Here is a 20,457-nt window from a genome sequence, read left to right as displayed (position 1 = left end):
TGAATTGAATGTGTAACAGTAGGGCATAAGGTGCTGAACAATATTCGATTTCCGTGCGTTATTGAGTGCTTAAAATATGCTTTATTTGAAACCAATTCACTTAAAATATATCATACATTAATTTTTGGAGAACCTTTTTTACTTATTTAAGCTGGAGGATCGCAGTAGGCCACGCTTGAAAGCTGCCGTGTTTTTCTTTTGCTACGTATTTTTCGTCAGTGAATTAAACATTTTTTACTTTAAATTTGTTGACTTGTGTGCTGAAATTTCGTTTCAAGTGTTCATAAAGTTATCATTTAGCTAGGGGCATCCCACTCTAAACTTTGTATTTTTTCTAATATACATATAAAAATCTTAGTGATATTTAAGACACCCAAAAATATTTAAAAATACTTAAGAAATATCTAGCGTTAGTTTATTTGCCTGGTTGCTATGTCAATTCGATTTGCTTGTTTATCCAATGTCAGGCGATTTGTGTGGATATTGGTTAATTTGTTAAACAATTAGCTTAAATTTGATTAGAAGTTTTTGGAGGCGAACCAGCCCAAGGCCCAGCCTCCCTAATAAAGATAAATTAATTAATTAATTGATTAGAAGTGTGAACAGCTATAGGTGTCCTGGACCATTTATGGTGTAATATGTTCACCATGTACCAGAAAGAATTAATTCTGATAGGCATTGAAACCTTTTGTTGTTACTCGTTCGAGTTCCATCATGTATAACCAATCTAATAGTGAATTTTGTGTTGTTCTTTTTCCGCTCGGTTCTTGGCTGTGTGACTATGACAATTCCTGATGAGAACATAATTGGATGTACGAAACCATGTGACCATACTATCACCCATATTCTCGTTCAGGTCCGGACAGTATTTTAAACGAGAATATGGACAGATCTCGTAGCTTCCCACCTTCTAAGCGCAGAACATGCTTATTACAGTAGATAATACATAAAGGCCACTGGATACAGTATAAGCAACATAGTCAGAATTATTTAAATGAACGGGTTTAGTTTTCTTTATTTTCCTACATATAATTTAAGCAAGTAAAACGTTGTGTTCAATGTGATATAATAATTGCTTAATTTTTCAAAATAATCAATACAGTATAGTTTATACAAAAGGAGAGTCAAAAGAGCCAAAAGCTTCCGGTCAGAAACGAATCACGATCATTCCCATTCAACACCCGGTAGATCGACAAACTTTTCTTCCTGCATTTGCTCAGGCCTGCAACACGTTTTCACGGCTTCAAAACAAAAATCGTAGTCAGATGATTCACTGCTAGGTAATTAACATGTTTAGAAATAAGGTGAATTCCGCCCTGAGCGATGTTTCACGCGCAAGGCGAGATTTTGCGAAGGTACGAAGGGATAGAAAGAGAAAAAAGTACTAGTTATCTCTCTCATACCATCGCAAATTTTGCTCTGAATATACCAATACTCATCATCGCAGGATCTTTGTGCACCGAGAGGGTATATGTGAGCCAATACACACTTTGAGTTCAGTCGATCGGTAAATACCGTTAAACTTGTACTGAAAACATCATTATTTGTAACCAGCCCTTGAAGCATTTTTACAAGCTGAATCGCTGAAAAATATAACATAAATAATACTCGAAATAATACTAATTTATACTCATAATGAAAATACTTAACACTCCTCCCAACAAACAATTTTAGCTGCAGCTTAGCTTATACATGCAAACATTAGCTGCATAAGGCAAATTTTGGCTGTATAAGCTAATCTGCAGCTAAAATTGTTTGTTGGGCTATTTGTATAAATACAAGACGACCGAAAACAACAAGTCAACAACAAACACATACACTAGCAACCTGTTATCAAAAAATAAGTGTTACTTCGATGGAAATTTATAGTCATGGTTTAAAATACTTAAAAATACCTAAGAATACTTACGCGGGATTGACAAACATTTTATTGATATTAGGTATGAAGTTTAGAGTGGAATGCCCCTAGTCATTTAGTGATATATCGTGTTTTGCCTGTGTTTTGCCTTGAGTGACTCGGTTAACCTTGAATCTAACCTTAAAAATCGATTTTCATTCCCTCCCGGGAGCCCGGTTCACCGAGTTTGGATGCCACACTTTCGGCGTGTAGTTCTATTGAGAGATTCGTCACCGTGGGTGAGTTTGAACCCGGTTCGATTGACGAATTTGTTGCTGGATCTGCAATAGAGCTATCACCTTCCAACTCCCGACATTGTAAAGAGAGTTCTTCCAATAAAATTGCCGGCCAGTGGGGGTTAGAGGGACTACACATTCACCACATTTTACTTATTTAAGCTGTCCATTTGCTATAAGACAAAATCTAATTTTATGGGCCCTAAACAAGTAAAGTCAGTTAAATCAATAAATTGAAATGATTAATAGTCAGTAACTTGTCCATTTCTGTTAATAACCTGAAAAATGTGGTTTGGTATACTGTTAACCAAGTTTTGCAGAACAAATTCCTCGATATTTTCCCAAGTCTTTGAAATAGCTAGTTTTAGCTCATCTACAGTAGCATACTGCTTACCCTCAGCATAAATCCTGCGCACGAGGATTCCCCAATTAAAAGAGTTTTAACAGGATTCAAGTCCAGAGATTGAGCTGGCCGTCCAACAGATCTAGTTTCTGGTCCTTGATCCACTGTTTGGTTTTTTTGGAATTTTCGATAGCAGGCTGTGCTTGTGAACGAACGTCACGTTTATTTGTGCTGCTCGAGTGATTTTTTTGTTGAGGATATCAAGACAACTAGAAGTCAAGCAAATAGAGATCTGAAGTTTGTACAGTGTGAATCTGAACCATGAAGTCTGAGCAGTGATACATACCAGCCATTGGCTGGTTCCACATTTCTTTAGTGGTTCGTCTTCATAAGGACTGTACTGCAATGGCTGCTTCTGAGCCCCGGACAGCGTGTATTTTTACAAGTGGCTTTGAAACCTAGGTGGAACCTCAAACGAACTCGTGACTTCCCGATATTATGATGGAGGTGTGGCGGATCGCTGAACCTATCAAAGGAGAACATTACTCGGGGAATTTCAGACAGATGAACCGGAATGGTATATGTTGGTTCCTGTCAAGAAGTGGATCATCTACAATTGGGATTGCTATGCTGAAAAGTGGCACAGTGGCTTGTTGCAGACTTGGTGAGATCGTTCTTTTTTATCGTTTTTTGTCAGTTTGTACTTTGTTTCCGTGAATCCATGTTTGTGACGTTTGTTTTTTTTTATCTATAATCGGTTGCTGATCTGGTCACAACCAGGCCCAGGAGACGATTTCTAGATTGTCAGCGAGTTCATTAAGACAGAAGAAGTCCTGCGAGAGCTGCATCTCATTGTATGTAGTTCTACCTCCCTGTTATTTTCCGCTGAGAAGCTGTTCTGAAGACAAGCAGAACCTCCATGAGGCGTCCCATCATTCGTCCCATCATTCGTCCCATCATTCGTCCCATCATTAGTTCCATCATTCGTCTCAGCAATGAGTCGCAGCGCTGAACCTGATAATTGGCCATGAAAAGCCTTGCTAATGCACATACACTTAGACAAATTAATGTAAATTTAGCTGCTCTGAGAGCAACATATACGAGCCTCATCAAAAATCGACTACATACATCGGAACATTTTTTATCTCAAATCGAGGGAAGACATTTCGCTCAAATACCTACATAAACCGGACTAGTTTATGTTTATGTTCGTCAAGCTTCGTCTACAATTCGAACTTTTACATCAACACATGTCAAGCTACCTTTTGGTTCAATTGGCTAAACTTGGTGAGTTCGTTCCATTTTGTAAATTTTTATCTTTTCAAACCAATAACGTTGGGGGATCACCTTTTTGTGGTGCGTTGCTGGTATAAGATCTACGACCGAACCCTAGTTGTGACAACTTCAAACTACGGAATCAAGATTTTCCAGTAATCAAAGGATCACATTTTAGTCCTTGTTACTTTTTATGACTTGATAATAGGGACAAGACTCGGGTAGTGGCCACCGCCGTTATGCATTTCTATATTGTAGGGGAAGTGTCTCTAATGTATGGATCTAAGATTGGGCCCATCGCTAAAAATCTGCTATTTATCAATTTTATCTAGATGAATGCGTTATTGGGACGTTACTAATGGATATTTTTTGTTTGCTATTGAAAATTTAGTCGTTTGCTGAAGTTATGTATGGGCCCAAATTAGGGACACTTAGGCCGACATTACCTGCATTTCCCCTATATTTCAAATCAAAAATATTGCTTACGTTCATAGAGTTTACATAAGCCTTTTCCCTTTTCCCTTCTCCTATTCCTTTCCCTCTTCTCTTTTCGGAAAGCGAGTAATGGCGCTATAGTCATAAGCCATAAAAGGCTTGGACAAGAGTTAGTGCTCATGTCCCAACCGTCAGAAGAAAATGGAGCATCACTTAACCTTTCTAGCTTTGATGCTTCCAACGATCAACCAATCATATAATTACCAAAATCGGAACGTACGGTACGAGATGTCCACGTTTCGTCCATTTATTGGATTCTGAAGCATCGTGTTTAAATCTTCGTTTTAAATCTTGCCCCTTAAATGCTGCACAGTAGGCCTAGCCGTTTTGATATGTGTGACGCATCTTCGATGTGAAACATATATCAAATAGACAAGAAAAATGATGGAGGTATATCCATCATTTTCCCGGATGCTTTCAAGAGCTGGCTGTTTTGGTGTTAGGTTAGATTAGATTAGATATGGATGTAGTCCTTACTATTCATTTTGAACGATGTGAAAGCTATTTTGAGCTTTTCGGTTGCGGTTCCAGTTCCCGGGAAGCTGACCAGACTGATCAGGGCTACGATGGATGGTGTACAGTGCTGCGTGAAGATATCGGGTGCGTTATCGGACTCGTTTGAAACTCGCAAAGGACTTCGACAAGGCGATGGTCTTTCCTGCCTTCTGTTCATCATTGCGCTAGAAGGTGTTATGAAACATGCGGGCTTTAACGTGCGGGCTTTAACATGCGAAGCACGATCTTTAATAAGTCCAGTCAGTTCATCTGCTTCGCTGACGACGTGGACATTGTCGATAGAACGTTTCAGGTCGTGGCGGAGCAGTACACCAGGCTGAAACGTGAAGCAGAGAAGGTTGGATTAAAGGTGAATACGTTGAAGACAAAGTATCTGTTAGCTGGAGGAACCTAGCGGGATAGGGCTCGCAGAGACAGAAGTGTGACAATCGACGGAGATGAGTTCGAGGTGCTGGATGAATTTGTGTACCTCGGATCATTGGTGACGTCGGATAACAACTGCAGCAGAGAAATTCGTCGGCGTATTAGTCGTGCTTACAACGGACTCCACAAGACCCTGAGGTCGGGTAAACTTCACCTCCGTACTAAATGTATCATGTACAAGACGCTGATAAGACCGGTAGTTCTCTACGGGCACGAGACGTAGACGATGCTCGAGAAGGACCTGCAAGCACTGGGTGTTTTCGAACGACGAGTGCTTAGGACCATCTTTGGCGGGGTATGTGAGAACGGTGTATGCAGGCGAAGGATGAACCACGAGCTGGCGCAACTCTATGGCGAACCCTGTATCCAGAAAGTTGCGAAAGCTGGACGGGTACGATGGGCGGGACACGTTTTAAGAATGCTGGACAACAATCCCGCAAAAATGGTGTTTGCCTCGAATCCGGCCTGGTTAGACCAAGTGGAGCAGGATCTTAGAAGTGTGGGATGGTCAAGAAATTGGAGACAAGCAGCCACGGACCGAGTGAATTGGTGTAACATTGTGATGCAGGTGCAATCCTGAGGGATGTCGGACCAGGATAAGTTAAGTAAGTAATGTATCTTGACGAAGTTTGTGACGGATTATTTTGTATGAATAGCTGTCACAGCGATTGTTTTTAATAATTATTTAGTTCACCACGATGGTGATGAAGAAATTATAATATTTGATTTAATAGCAGTAGTTATTAAACAAAGATTTGAGCCTCGCGCGCGTATTACGGATATAGTGGACTTAATTTAACATTTGATAAACAAACAGATGAAACATTGAAGCTTATTTGGAAGATGCCTTAAATTAGTAGTAAGTTTTCTGCTTGAATGACGGGGGCTCGTGAGCATTCCTGACGTTGCTGAAAATTACGATAGCATCAGATATGCGGGGTTGCTAGTGAATTAGAATGCTTTGTTGATTATTTATGAACACTTGATCGCTGGGAATGCTCGTGAATATTTGAGGTGGACAAAGAGATGAACAAAGAGGTTTAACGCCTAAGCTTTTTCACATTTATACCGCTGTTGAGCAACTGAAAATTGTTGATGGAATTTATATCTGTAACTGGCGCTTTCTGTTGGTTTTCAGCTCTCCGCTCCAAAGAGTGTACGGTGCCATATCTGTCACTCGGGCCATCTGATTCGGGGACCACCGATCACCATCCAGGACCATCCAATTCCGCTTAAGAAAACAGTACGTGTTCTGGGGGTAGTTCTGGATCGGACTCTAAGTTTCGACCAGCACTTCAGATCGGTGAAAGAAAACTGTCGTAGCCGCGTCAACATCGTCAGGACAATCTCCCGCCCGCACCGCTCCAGTAACCGCGAGATCCGCCTTCGTGTCGCCAGGGCTGTTATCGACAGTCGACTTTTCTACGGCATTGAAATTACCTGCTTAGCCACCGAGAAGCTGAGCCGCATCCTCACTCCGGTATACAATATCTACGTACGCATCGTATCCGGCCTTCTACCTTCCACGCCTGCAGACGCTGCTTGTGCGGAAATCGGAGTCCTCCCTTTCCGCTATCGATCTGCTGCAGCTACTGCTACGAAAGCCGCTGCCTTCGCTGCTAAGACATCCGGGAATGATAGGGTCTTTCTACTCAACGAGGGGAACAGAGCCCTCCGCACTGCAGCCAACCTTGACCTCCCTTCGGTGGCCAGGGTCCACTGGCATGGAGAGAAAAGTTGGCGATCTAACGTTATCAAAATAGATAAGCGGATTAAGAGAGGATTCCAAGCCGGAGATAACTCTGTAGCGTTGAGGCGTTCAGTTGCAGAACTTCTATCCGGGGCACGTTCATCGCTTTACGGACGGATCGCGATCACGGGCTGAAGTGGGACTCGGAGTGGCAGGACCAAACTCCGCAACAAGTCAAAGTCTACCGGAGGAGTGTTCCGTTTTTTCCGCAGAAGGCGCTGCTATTCTTGATGCAGCCATCACTCCTGCAGATCAACCGATCCTTGTGCTAACGGACTCACACAGCGTCATCCAGGCGCTGGAAGACGAAGCCCCGAGCCACCCCTGGATACAAGCCATTACACGATATGCCCCACCCTCAACCGTTTTTACGTGGATTCCCGGGCACTGCAGTGTTCCTGGAAATGAGGCTGCGGACAGGCTGGCGGGATCCGGTCCATCTGGTCCCCGCTTCACCAGGAACGTACCACTCCTAGACGTCAAGCGTTGGATCGCGAATATTATCATGGAAGTCTGGCAGGAGGAATGGTTTCAGTCGCGGACCACTTTCCTGAGAAAGATCAAAGAAACCGTACGACCCTGGCTAGACAGCCACAAGTACAAGGACCAACGGATCATTTCAAGACTCCGGACCGGCCATGCGAGGATTTCCCACAATTTTGGTTGGACAGCCTTCCACAAGGTTTGTCCAATTTGCAGCATCCCTGCCTCGGTGGAACACGTGCTGTGTGTCTGCCCAGAGTTTCAGAGGCTACGCGAACAACACCGACTCCCAGAGAACATCGAGCTACTTGGCAACGACCCCTCGACGCTGGTTGCGCTGATTGCTTTCTTGAAGGACGCCCACCTGTACAACCAAATCTAGCACTCTCGTCGTTGGTTGCGCTGTCCGTGTTCTTCCACCTTCCTATTTTCCTGCCGTCGGGGTATCTCTGCCGGACTGGGGCACTGTCTTTTACGGTGGAGCTCTACCTTGTTCGCGCATCCATTCCTCACCACAGTCCCGATGTAACTCCCATTTTACATTAAATTTTTTTTTTTAATGTTGTCTCAGAGCCAGTTTTACGTTACGTTAATGTTAGACTGAAACGTTTCCTTAGAGGCAGGCCTTAAGCCTGACCTTCTACTATCAAATGCGATGAACTAGCCTACGGCTAAAAATCACAAAAATAAAGAAAAAAAAAATCTGTAACTGTAACAAGTTCGTTTTTGTTTGCTAATCTGGTTAAATGTTATACTTAATTATCTAAAAGATAAATCGTTCAGCTCAAACCTTTGTAGGGGTAAGCGTTGGGGCCATCATCGATTCGTCTCAGATATTGATAGCTAGCCAAACGGACTAATGACACTTTATGAATGGCGGTCTTCCTTGTTAGTATTTTTAAGTTTTATGGCTACTGATTGCAGAAAAGTTTCACCCATACTTCAGTGTTAACTAGAGGGAACGGAATTGCGTGGACAATAATGCACATGCAGTTATACCACCGACAGACCGATATAAATGACCATAGCAAAAACAATAAAAAATTCTGACCAAAGCACACTACTGACATCTGGCTCCGTGTTCGCAGGAAATATTTAGCTAAGCCATAAACCCGCATGCAAAAGTTATTAATTGGTTTGTGTCTGATCTATTCTGGACAAATTATTTTTATTTAGATAAAAAAATCCTATGGTTTTGACATTTCGGATCACTGCACATTTAAATCGGCCGTTTACGATTTTCGGGCATAAGTCAGAATTAAGTGTCATGTCGGTTTGTCGGTGGTTATACATTCCTATATTACAATTATGGGCGCCCTTGAAAGTGGCACATGGATTTGTGCGCGTAGTATCCCCATCTACAGTCAGTGAATAACCAGGTCTAAATTTACCATGCCAGCACTGGATATTACTATAGCCATCGTTTGATATCCAAGGTATCGAGAATAATCGTTTTATGTAGCATGCACCACTGTTGCACCTGAACAATAATTATTCTGTCATCACATGTCGGATGCACTCAAGTTCTTACATTCGATGTCTGTCAGTATTGTTTCTCAGCGCCATATTTCCATAACATAAAGAGCACCTCCTCATTTCCTTAAAGAGCCTTAAAGTACAAAAGCAACACGTTAGGGAAAAAGAAAAGTACAACGAATAAAGACGTATCCCTTGTACCATTCTGACACGTGTCAATTTGTTAGCACCCAGGTCGATCAACATCCTCCCCATACGGAGCAAGGCTTCCTTCTATATGATGGGATCGGTCATCCGTAAAATATAATGACAGCCTTGGTAAAATATCGAAAAACCAGATGGTGTCGCCGATCAATAGAATGCGCAGAAACTTTTTCCCTCACGCATTTAATCCTCTTTCGTTGCCTTTTATTTTCCTCAAGGTCCCAGGTACCTAGGTACCTATACCTACATTTGGTTGGCGTGATTCGATTATTGCGGAAAAGTGGGAAAATTCTCAACTCGATCACAGTTTCGCTCCAGTTTGCTCCAGCAAACAGCTACCTACCAAGAAATAAGGTGAACATACCAAACCAAGTGATAAGGAAAAGGCTTTGGGTACGAAAACTTTGATGGGATGGCATTAATTGGTTTGATGCCACCGAGCTAAGTAGACCGACAACGGCGTGGAAGTTGTGATGCTTTTTCCTAGGGTTGCCTTGTTTTGAGCCACACTGTAGCTTTGAGTTGCTTGCTTTGATTGTCCAGTCGGCGGTGATGGTGGTGGCTGTCTGTGTGTGAAAATCAGCGGCCTAATTAAGTGGACGTTTTTGAGTCGCAGAGCGAACCGACGACGGATGGCAAAAGGATCTATTTCTACCTTCGGCTCGGCGTCTGATTCAATTAGCAGTGCAATTAGAAGTTAAAATTAAAAATAAATTGAATTCTTGTTAACCATCCTTTTCATTTCGATTCGTGCTCCGTGAGAGGGGGTTCGTCGTTCGGTGGAGAAAACAGTCTCAGTCGAATTTAAAATATAAGTTTAAAGCCGTGAATATAAAATTTCCTGGAGTTTTATTAAACGAGACACGGTATTTAATGCTTATTTTACAGACAGGCAAGCAGGCGTAACATTTCATAATCGATCACGCATTTGCACAATGAATCAACTGAATGACTGACTGGGACTGGCTGTTCATTCTCACTGTACAATTTTCAGTTATTCCAAATAGGGTGAGTACCAACGACTTTATGGAAGCCCACATCAGTAAGGGAAAGTTTCATTGAATTCAGGACTGATCCATTAGCTTATGGTAAATTTCGAGAACCCTTAAGAAATTCTGTTAATTCCAGGAATGTCCAGAGATCTTACGAAAACATCAGTAATATTTCGGAAACATCACAAAAGTCCAGAGAACATCATGGAAGTTTAAAGGTTTTCAGGGCAGCTCCATTTATGTCAGGACCGTACGAAGAACTTCTGGAGAAATGAGAGAACTTCATAGGAAAGCCCTGAGGATATCAAGACATATCAGAGAATCTAAGGGCAGTTCAATTAATTTCAAGTTGTACTTATGTGCTTTCATACACCGACGTTTCGGTCCATATGAGACCTTTTTCAATGATTTATAACTCTACTGTACACGCATAGAAATCCTATTGTGATCATATCCAAATGTACTCCTTATAGCTACGTTACATTTGCTTATTTTGAGATATTTTAACCAAATTTATGTTTTGGGCCAATGTCACCCCACATAAGGTTTTGCTGCATCTTATTATATAAATGTATTTTCATTTCGTATTTTAATGTTCTGATATATTTCATTTCTCCATTACATATTTAATTTAAATAAATAAATACTAGGTCGGGAGAGAGCATCAGGGGATCACTTGACCTGTAACTGGACGATTAAAGTGGTGTGACAACCGGAGTCTAGGAGGGGAATAAACACTATCATTTTCTTTATCCTACCGATTCGATTGTGATGGTGTGAATTCTACTCCAACAGTTTCAGCGAAATTGACGCACCCTTCTTAACAAACCATCCTGTAAGAGCTTAATAAGTATTGCGTTATTCGATTTGTTGGACCGTATCTTTGGGAGGAGATTCTTGAATTCCCGTGGATTTTGCGTATGTGCCTCTGCTTACGGGTCCTCCCCTCCGTTTTTGGCCCTTCATACAGCGATATTGGGAATTCAGATCGGTAGCTCAAATTGATCTTGCTATTAAGTGGAGCTGCATACAAGACAAGATCTTCTAAGGGATGGTGGCTACTTTACATACATGTCACCTCACATAAGGTTTTACATTGATCTATTTGTTATTTAATTTTAGTAAAATGAGGTCTATCAACCATTTCCATGTTAGTTTTAATATATTATTGATGAATATATTCACATGCTTAAAATTAGTTTTTCTTGTTATAATGTGAATGTTATAAGGTAGGAAACGAAACCTTTTGATTGTTGGCCCATTGGCACCCCACTTACGGTATCATATTTTATTTTTATCGATGTTTGTTTTTACTAATTGCTTCACTTCATAATAAATTTATTTTCAGAAGTTTATATGGAAATTGATATGGGAAAAGTGAACTTTTTTTTTACTCCTCGTCCTCGCCATTTGCCATAACAATTTATCGATAAACGTGCTGTGTAAGTGAAGGACCGCTCCTCTACAGTGCATCCAACACCAAAGAGCAACAACAACCATAGCCGGACCGGAGCAGCACATTCCCGTACATCAGCATTTTCCCAACAACAACATAGTGCTGACCCATCGCTTAGCAGCAGCAGCAGTAAGCAACCCGACACCTCATGGTAGCAGGGCTAGCAACAGCAAGTAAATAGGAGTAAATAACTAGTTACTTAGTAAGCATTTCCGCTCTTTTGTATTTTTGTGCAGGAATTCAAATGGACACAATAAATGCATTCTAGTTTAGTCTAATTGTTTTGAAAAACCGCCCCCCGAAGGCCCAAAGCAATAACTTGTATAGGGTTAACTACCCCATTTCCGGCCTATTAAGCACAACCCGCACTTAGTCTTTCTTAATCTAGCGCAGTTTAGCACCAAACGGAATGTTATTATTACTGATGGCTTTCAAATTTAGTTACCTTTCTGTACGTATCGTAAGATTTGATAAAGAGAAACCAATCGTTGAGATATTGTCAAAAGTCTAACACTGCTTCTTGATGCCAAACTCGGCCTAACGCATTGAAAAGCCATTGAAACGCCAATGAATTCACTTCGGCCTATCGGATGAAGATAAAGATTGATTCGGTCGGAGGCGCTTCATTTGTTTTTGAGAATATTGAGTGCAAACATTCATATCACGCGTTCTTATTGACTTCGTTTGGTAGCATTTGAACTAAAATATCGTACCAAAAGCATAATTTACCTGTTAACGTCGAAATCATGGTTTTTTATGTTTTCTGGTAACTGTCACTTTAGACTTTCATCGCCGATTTCTCGCAAACGATCATTCAAACAAGCAAAGTAATAACGCCATCAGACAGATGAGATAATCCCTCATCTGTTGTTAATATTAATTTGTATGATTCAATTGTTATTATCAAGATATTAACGATGGAAGTCAAAAGTGTCAATTCCGTCATATCGAGGTATAACCAATTGGTGGAAACTAACGATTTCAAATTGGCTCACTACTTGACTAGCCTATCCCAACAAACAATTCAGAGTCACAAATAAGCATATATATTGAATAAATGCTGGTTAACAGTGTACAATGCTGAATAAAACGAGTTGTCGAATTATGTGTTGAAAAAGCTCATTGAGATCGATAGATGCACATTTATTTCACTGTTTGCTCTGATCTGATTAATTTACTTATTAAAAGCTGTAAAAGCGTTAAATGTCTTCCCAATTCAACGCCAATAGTTTGATCTAATAACAAACTGAAAAAGTGTAATTTGTACATACATTGACACTTTAATTCGACTGTTTTCAATTGATTTAATAACATGCTTCATTTGACGTTTTCTAGCTTCATTTTTAGATTCCATTGCATTGCTTAACAATATTGCTGAATAAAGGTGAATACAGTCAGCATAATAGCTCTATACCACTATGCGCGAGACTATGCGTCCATGTTTTAATTGCGTGCTTTGTAAATGCTTTACAAAAGGCGTATTCATTCATTATTCCACAACACTGTTTCAGGCTAACAACAAAACGAAATTGGTAGCTTAGTGGTTACCGTTTCCGCTTTCCAAGTAGAAGGTCGCGAGTTCAATCCCCCAACCCTTTTTTTTATTTATTTTCTACGCATAATTAATTTAAATCGTAATCATAGATCGTATCACTCACGACAACCAATTCATCGATCTATCGAAAAGAATAACCCAGCATCCTTTCCATCGAAATTAGAGAGATGGAGAGGTAACATTGGTCTCATGTAAAACAACTATGAATGAATTAATCATTCTCACATCTCCTTAAACTAGCTAGAGTTACGGCTGGAAGTGCTGATAGGTATTCAGATTCAAGCTTTTATTGCTTATTTAGCAGCCCGTATGATGTATTCTAGGATAACTCAGATGGCAAGGTAAGCGGCTGGTGATTGGAAGGTTATGGTTCGAATCTCATCTAACAACATGTGTGTATGTATGTAATAAATTTTCTAGTATATGTGTGTGGTGGGTGCGTGCTTCGACAGAAATAATGACACAATTTTTTCGGATTAATTATCGCGTAGTTTAATAAATGTTTCATAGTGTCTAATCGAATATTACTTCACATGAGAATCAACCGTCTATAAAAACCTTTATACCATCGCTGTTTAAGGAAGTAATGATGTCTAATAAACGCTGAATAATTAAAAATTTGATCGAATAAGCTCTGTTATAACACTTTTAAGTCGAATAAAAGCTTCTCAACATACCTTATTCAACACCAAATATTTCGATGTTGTGGTTTGAATAAATTCTCCAGATTTGTGTGAACATAGTCTGAACAGAAGTATTATTAAGCATGCAGTTGAATGAAATCGTCAAAAGGTCGTTTCTTCAATAGGCAATTGTTTGTTGGGATTGGTACCAAGCAAATCGATTAACGTACCCCATTCTAGTCGAAATTTTATTAACTATGTTTGTTTTGATTCGCTTTGAAGGCTTGACAGGAAAAAATAAGGGGTTCGTGGATTTTCCTATGTTTCGAGGGGTGAATCGATTAGCTTGGGACCGAAGATAGTACCAGAGCTGAACCAAAAAGTTGAACACGTCTTTTCTGGACCTACTAGTCTTTGAGTTACCTCTATGGTATAACTGTAATAGAAAATATTATCAGCTAGAACTTTGTTAAACTTTTTTTTTTTTTTTTTTATTTATCGTCAGCATAATTAGTTATTAATTAATTAAGAAGATGTTATTCTTCTGACATGCCCCATCAACTGCTCAGCAGGCAACAGTTGTCTACATAAATGAAAAGATTTATAGGTAATATTATGATGCTTATGACAGATCAGGAAATTTCGTAGAAGTTCAGGAAACTTTATAGAACATCAGGGAAGTTCACAGATTATCAACGAAATTCCAAAACGTTCAGGGAACGTTTTGGAAGTACAGTGTACTTTATAGTAATACTTCATATAAGTGCTGAGAACTGTTTAATTCTTCATGGAACTTCGCAGAAGTTCAGCAAAATTTGTACAAGCTCCGCAAACAGTTCAGCTAATTTTATAGAGGTTCAGGGAGCATCGTAGCTGTTCAGCATACTTCTTAGAACTTCAGGGTTTAATTTACCCAGATGTTTAACACAATTCGTAGAAAAAGATCAGCTGAAGCTTGACGAAGCTCGTGACGAAGGTCATGGATGCTCTGAGATCTTTGTTAAATTGAGAAAACATCGGCAGAAAATATGGAACTTTGTAGATGCTCAAGGCAGGGTTACTCCCACTGACTTGCAATAAATAATTGTTTTTCCGTATTATGAAAACATTGGATGTTTTAATGATAATTAGTACTTGTAAGCAGTCTTGTAAGTGGTCACCGTAGCCTGAGCTTGAGCTTGAGCTTGATTGACCGCCCACGGTTGCTACTCTGTTACTGCCAGATCAGCTGTAATTACACAGAGAACCAATAGACGGCTTGGGACTAGCAATCATCCTCAATGTGTAAAAACTGGTGATCTTAAATTAGGCAATACCAGCGCCGGCCGTGCCCGAACACAGGTCAAGCAAGGAATGGGAAGGATTGTGTTGACATGACACTCGCTTTGATGGAAGCCGAGAACACCTCTGCACTTCCACGAGGAATCACTGGGATGTTGGATAAGAGGGTTGGGTTTGCAGCAGGGTTCGGTTTGGTAAACGATAAGCTGAATTGATGTCCTAACGATCATATAACGCGAAAGAGCTTGGGACTAAACCCACGGTCTTCTGCTCAGTAAGCAAAAACGTTTGCCACTAGGCAGACGAGCACCTTTTTAATCACCGAGTTGCTGTTATTTCCATGTAGTCATATTAACAAATAAAACGATTGACGAATCTTGAATGTGGATGGGCCTGAGATTAGACTCATGATGTTCTGCTCAGTAAGCAAAAACGGTAACTCTAAGGCCACCGAGCCCCTCATATCACATAATACCGTTGCTCAAATTTGTGTATCCATTCAAACCCGGAACCAACGACAACAACGAGTTTCGCAAAATACACGATATATGGAGGCGAACCAGCCCAAGGCTGAAAGCCTCCTTAATAAAGCTAAATGATAATAATAAATACACGATACACAAGCGATTTTACCATAAATCTCTTTGATATGTAAGGACCTGGGACAGCGTTTTTCTGCTCAGTAAGCAGGCCACTGTAACCGACGATCTTTCAAATCCGAAAACTAAAAACTACGAAAAAGTACTTAGGCCTTCATTAAGTTCCACTTTCACGCGACGTTCAATGACAGGGTCCTATCCAGGATTACATCTGAAAAATCCAAATCTGGCCAACGCCCACCCTAAACCTAAACCTGTTCTAATCCACCTGAAATGACTAACGAATGGAAGACTTTGACTACCCAGCCATGCAATAGTCTCATTCCGTGCCTTATGGCAACTTGATGATTCTATTGCGCTCATCTTTTGGCACCACCCAGGGGAGACTTGGTCCTGTACCCAATGCTTAACTTATCTCCATTCCACTCAGCTACTCGCAATTTCTTGTGATATAGTGGGCGGAATATTATTATATGAGACAATTCAATGCAGACGTCTTTCCAAATTTGGCAGATCGACAGGTAATCGGTGAGTTATCACGATAGTTGCTATTCAACAACTCGACAACGTCCCATCGTCAACGCCTGCTATGAGAATTTCCAATTGCAGACGTCAACGAAATGACGTCATCGAGCTATCGATCAACTACCCTGGTTATCGCCTGGTACCTTATAGCACGATGCTAGGAGGCGAACCGGAAGAATCGATGAGCTACCTCTCCCCCATGTAACAGATACGTATTTCGTTTACTACTTGCAAACTTCTCTATGACTAGACACTCAAGAAGTTTGCAAGTAGTAAACGAAATACGTATCTGTTATAATTCGAAGTGATAGTGAAATTAATACAAAAGTACTAGAATTAAAAGGAAAAATCGACGTAAAAGGCGTAAGAAAATACGCAAAATCTTTGCAAGGCATTTTCCCATTTCCGCTTATTTTCACAGATAGGACTGACTTGCCGTTAGCGGCAGTATAGTTTGAACACAGACTCTAATAATAACGTTGAAATAATGATCCGTATTTTCTAACTTTATTGTTTAAAATGAACAAGTCAAATTACATAAAATAACATTCTGGAAACACAGTTTCATGGTTTACTACTCTAGCATCTATATAATTAAAATTACAATTAATTACATACAGTTAACCTTAAAACTAAAACTAAACCATCACATGATACTTTATCTAGAAATTAAAAACAAACGAAGCGATTCAGCGGTCAGTCGTTGCTCGTTCCTCTAATCTAACCAGAGATTTAATTATTGTTGCTCCGATAGACCATTTCCATCTAATTATTCTCAAACTCTGGCATATCGAACGTCGGAAGCTCCAACGGCGCTAGAGCCGGTAATTCTTCCGGCTGAAAATCAACCGCTTCCAAAGCATCCCTTCCGGTTTCCAGCGAGGGAATCCTTTCTCCTCTACTTTTCTCCGAACTCTTCGGCACATTTGTCAGCGCCGGGTGCTGTTCGGTTTCCTTCTCATATATGCTTAATTTTTCCTTGAGCGTTTCATTTTCCATCGCATATTCGTCGATACTTTGCGTCATCCGATAAACGAGAACACGCAACGAGTGATTCAATGATATCAAATCTTCCGTCGCGGAGGTTTTCCTATCGCCACCGCTTCCCATCATCGTTTCCAGCAAGCCATCCGTATCGTCCAGATTCTGATAGAGTGCCACCTGTAACTCGCTGTGCTTCTCCATCTTCTCAAGCTGCTTGGCCAAAAACTCCGGATTCCGTTTGCGCTGGTATTCCAGCGCCTTCATGTATCGTTCGTACTGTTGTTTTTTGTGACGAAGAAAATCCACCTGCTTCAGGTGATATTTGCGTTGCAATTGAAGCGACTCCAGGACCACTGCCGATTGGGGGGCGATTTTTAGCGCTTCGTCAATGTAGGACGCAGCCTTCCGATGATTCTCGATGGCCTCGTCAAAGCGTCGATGCTTTGTGTGGTGCTCTGCTCTTCGACCGTGGACGTGTGCCTAAGGGGAATAACATAGAAAAATTGAATTTTGTTTCTACCAAAAGTTGACGGATTGGAGTCTTACCATGTTGAGGAATGAATTTTCCATTCTACGGAAGCTGTTTCGATGTTGATCACGAATTGTTTACAGAGAACACGAAAATGCGAATAATGCTGTCGAAACAAAATTTTATGTGTGGTAAAATAAACGAAAACGGAGCAACAAACAAAAAATAATAAACGTCAAATGATTTTTTTTTCTTTTTCTTTTTTCAAACAGCTGATTGCACATCTGATCGTTCTCTGTCACTGAACCATTCGGTGGAAGACACGGAAACATTAATATATGTACCCATCAATACTAATAATTTAATACACAGCAAAAAATGTAATATCGATCAATGTAATTCAAGCTGTTGTATACAACATATGAAATAATGATGTAAAGCAAAAATCAGATACAATATTACATCAATGGATGTAATTTTGTTCGCAAAATCGATTATATTACACAACCGATGGATTACCCTCCCTAATAAAAATGTTATGGTTAATTTGCTTAACGACGTGTTCTGGGTATCATCCAAACCATTTGGGGAATAGTTCAATCATTTGGATTATCGTTCGTTTATGGTAATTTTTTATTAGGGCTGGTCAGGGGTTGAAACAGTAGACGTTTTTTACTACACTCACTTCGTTGTCGTGCGCGACACCCCAAAAAAAATATAACAACAAAAATACATTAAAAAACAATGTAACAATAAGACGAAAATTATTGTCTTAACAATGATTTATATTGTTACGTCTACAATAAATTTACCTTGATTTATGTTGTACAAATTTCATGGTAAATGGAAAATTTACAATAAAAAAGGGGGGTTGTTAAGTATCTTAACAATGAAATTTTCGTGATTTCCCCATATATATTTTTTTTTTCAATAACTAAATAATTAAAAATAAATTGAAAAAATAAACCATCGCCCCGGGAAGGGAAGGGGGTGGTATGTCTATCGCGGGTGAGTCCTTTTTTTACTGGTTATGGATTGGGATTCGATCCGGAACTTGTGAGAAATGGAGGCCAACTCCCCTGCACTCGATCTCTCTAGGTCACGTCTCCTTGGTGGTTGAGCGTCGTTGATAAGTTAATGCATTCTACTGGAGAGAATCGCCCATGAAATATGCTTGCACCTGAGAGTTCCTTCCTGACATCTTCAAGTGGTGGAATTTTTCACTATTATATTGTATGATTATTGACTGCACGGAAAAGGTCTGCATTAAGCGGGATTTAGATGAGGCAGGTGAGTTGAATTCAACTCAAACCGATCTGGTTGTAGGCGTTCAATTGACTTGGCAACGAATAGAGCAAGTCCGATATCGGTCAGATTTCTGGACGTTCATTTCGCAGTTCAAGTGAGTTGAACGCTGAATTGAACCATCTTAACCCAGCTTTAGTGAGGGTCTAGGATAAGAGATGAGCGGACGTGGATTGGCTGGTTTTGAGCCAAACGAACTGTCAAAGCCAGAGCCATACGAGCAGTGCCTATCTTGATTACATTGGCAGTGTTGCTGTCCCTCTCATAGTCTGCATGCTTCAATCAGATTTATTTTTATTGTTCGTGAGGTAACCCACAATGAAAACACACCAATTTTTAATGTAACAACATTTTTTATTGTAATAGAGATGATCATTATTGTTCATGATCGAATCATGTTAACAATAAAATAAATGAAAAATACGAAAAAAGTTGGAAGGGTTGGCGTTGGATAACGTCTGTTATGTGTTGTACTTAATTGTGTACTTAATTAATATTATATTTTAGGAATATTCCTTATACCCCGTTCACATTACAGCCTATATCACGTAATATAGGCTGTCTTGCAATGAGCACTCATACATAGGATTTCCAGTGAAAACTAGATGTACGAGTGCTCATTGCAAGACAGCGTATATCACGTGATATACGCTGTAATGTGAACGGGGTATTAATAACTCTTTTGCGAAAGTTTGGTGGCCCTGAAAAGGGCCGTTTTGTTGGGCTGATGTTGTTGACAATGATGGAACGGGCGACCTTGTTGGACGGTTATATAGTAGAACAGAAAATATCAGAGGTGTCAGATACTTGCATCTGATGTCTCGGTTGGAGAAAGTATAAGAATATAAAAAAAAATCAATTGATTTTCACCATCTTTAGACAATGGTTTACTCTTAACCATTTTTCAATAGTTTACAGAATGAAATCAATAGATTTGAAACATTCAGCAAATTGCTAGAAATATTTCCAATCGATTGATGCCATTATCTCGTAAATCTATCGAGAGACGGTTGAGTTATTATCGTTCAAAATCTTTTAATTTTTCGTAACGCATCCAAAATGACTGTTTTCAATTTTGTACCCCCGTATGTTGCCGAAAGACGTTATCCAACGTCAAAAAATCATTGTAACAACATTTTATTATGTACATACATTGTACAGGTAGGAAGCAGTTTTGCCGTTTTCGGATGAGTACAACATTTTAACAATCATTTTTACTGTTGACAATAAATATTATTGTTAGAGCATTGTTTCCACTGAAAATTTCACTGTAATTTTTTTTTTTGGTTTTCCACTGACATCTCTACTAGGCGACTTCACATCGACGCTGCGTCAACCTAATAAAAAAAAATACCATACGTGAACGACAACTCAAACGATAGAACTATTCCACAAATGGATTGAACGATACCCTGAACATGTCATTAAGCAAAATAACCATGCAAATTTGATTAGGGCAGTCCGTCAATTTTGATCAGATTCCACTTTGACGCTGACCCGCATAAACGCGAACCATCACATGACCTTACCGATAATGGTTATAAATTGTTTATAATCCCTGCTAAACTTC

The 20,457-nt window shown here is 40.0% G+C and overlaps 3 protein-coding genes across 3 annotated transcripts in view; 1 reads left to right on the top strand and 2 right to left on the bottom strand.

Moving 5' to 3' along the window:
* Positions 1 to 20,457, top strand: part of gogo (golden goal) — a 178,529-nt gene that overhangs the window by 16,025 nt on the left and 142,047 nt on the right. The gene's annotated exons all lie outside the window — the stretch shown is intronic.
* The window catches only part of FRG1 (FSHD region gene 1), a 241,689-nt gene that overhangs the window by 181,846 nt on the left and 39,386 nt on the right, over positions 1 to 20,457 (bottom strand). The gene's annotated exons all lie outside the window — the stretch shown is intronic.
* On the bottom strand, positions 16,672 to 17,768 carry LOC135717426 (uncharacterized). Its single transcript, XM_065239509.1, has 2 exons — positions 17,660 to 17,768; positions 16,672 to 17,593 (listed from the first exon to the last, which is right to left on the bottom strand). The coding sequence occupies exons 1-2, from the start codon at positions 17,681 to 17,683 to the stop codon at positions 16,895 to 16,897; spliced, it is 723 nt and encodes a 240-aa protein (XP_065095581.1). The 5' UTR covers positions 17,684 to 17,768; the 3' UTR covers positions 16,672 to 16,894.

The sequence above is a fragment of the Ochlerotatus camptorhynchus genome, unplaced genomic scaffold, assembly GCF_037179485.1.
Source record: "Ochlerotatus camptorhynchus isolate MF236.1 unplaced genomic scaffold, CSIRO-AGI_Acam_v1.1 ptg000055l, whole genome shotgun sequence".
Lineage (NCBI taxonomy): Eukaryota > Metazoa > Arthropoda > Insecta > Diptera > Culicidae > Ochlerotatus > Ochlerotatus camptorhynchus.
This window is presented reverse-complemented; position numbering and strand designations above follow the sequence as displayed.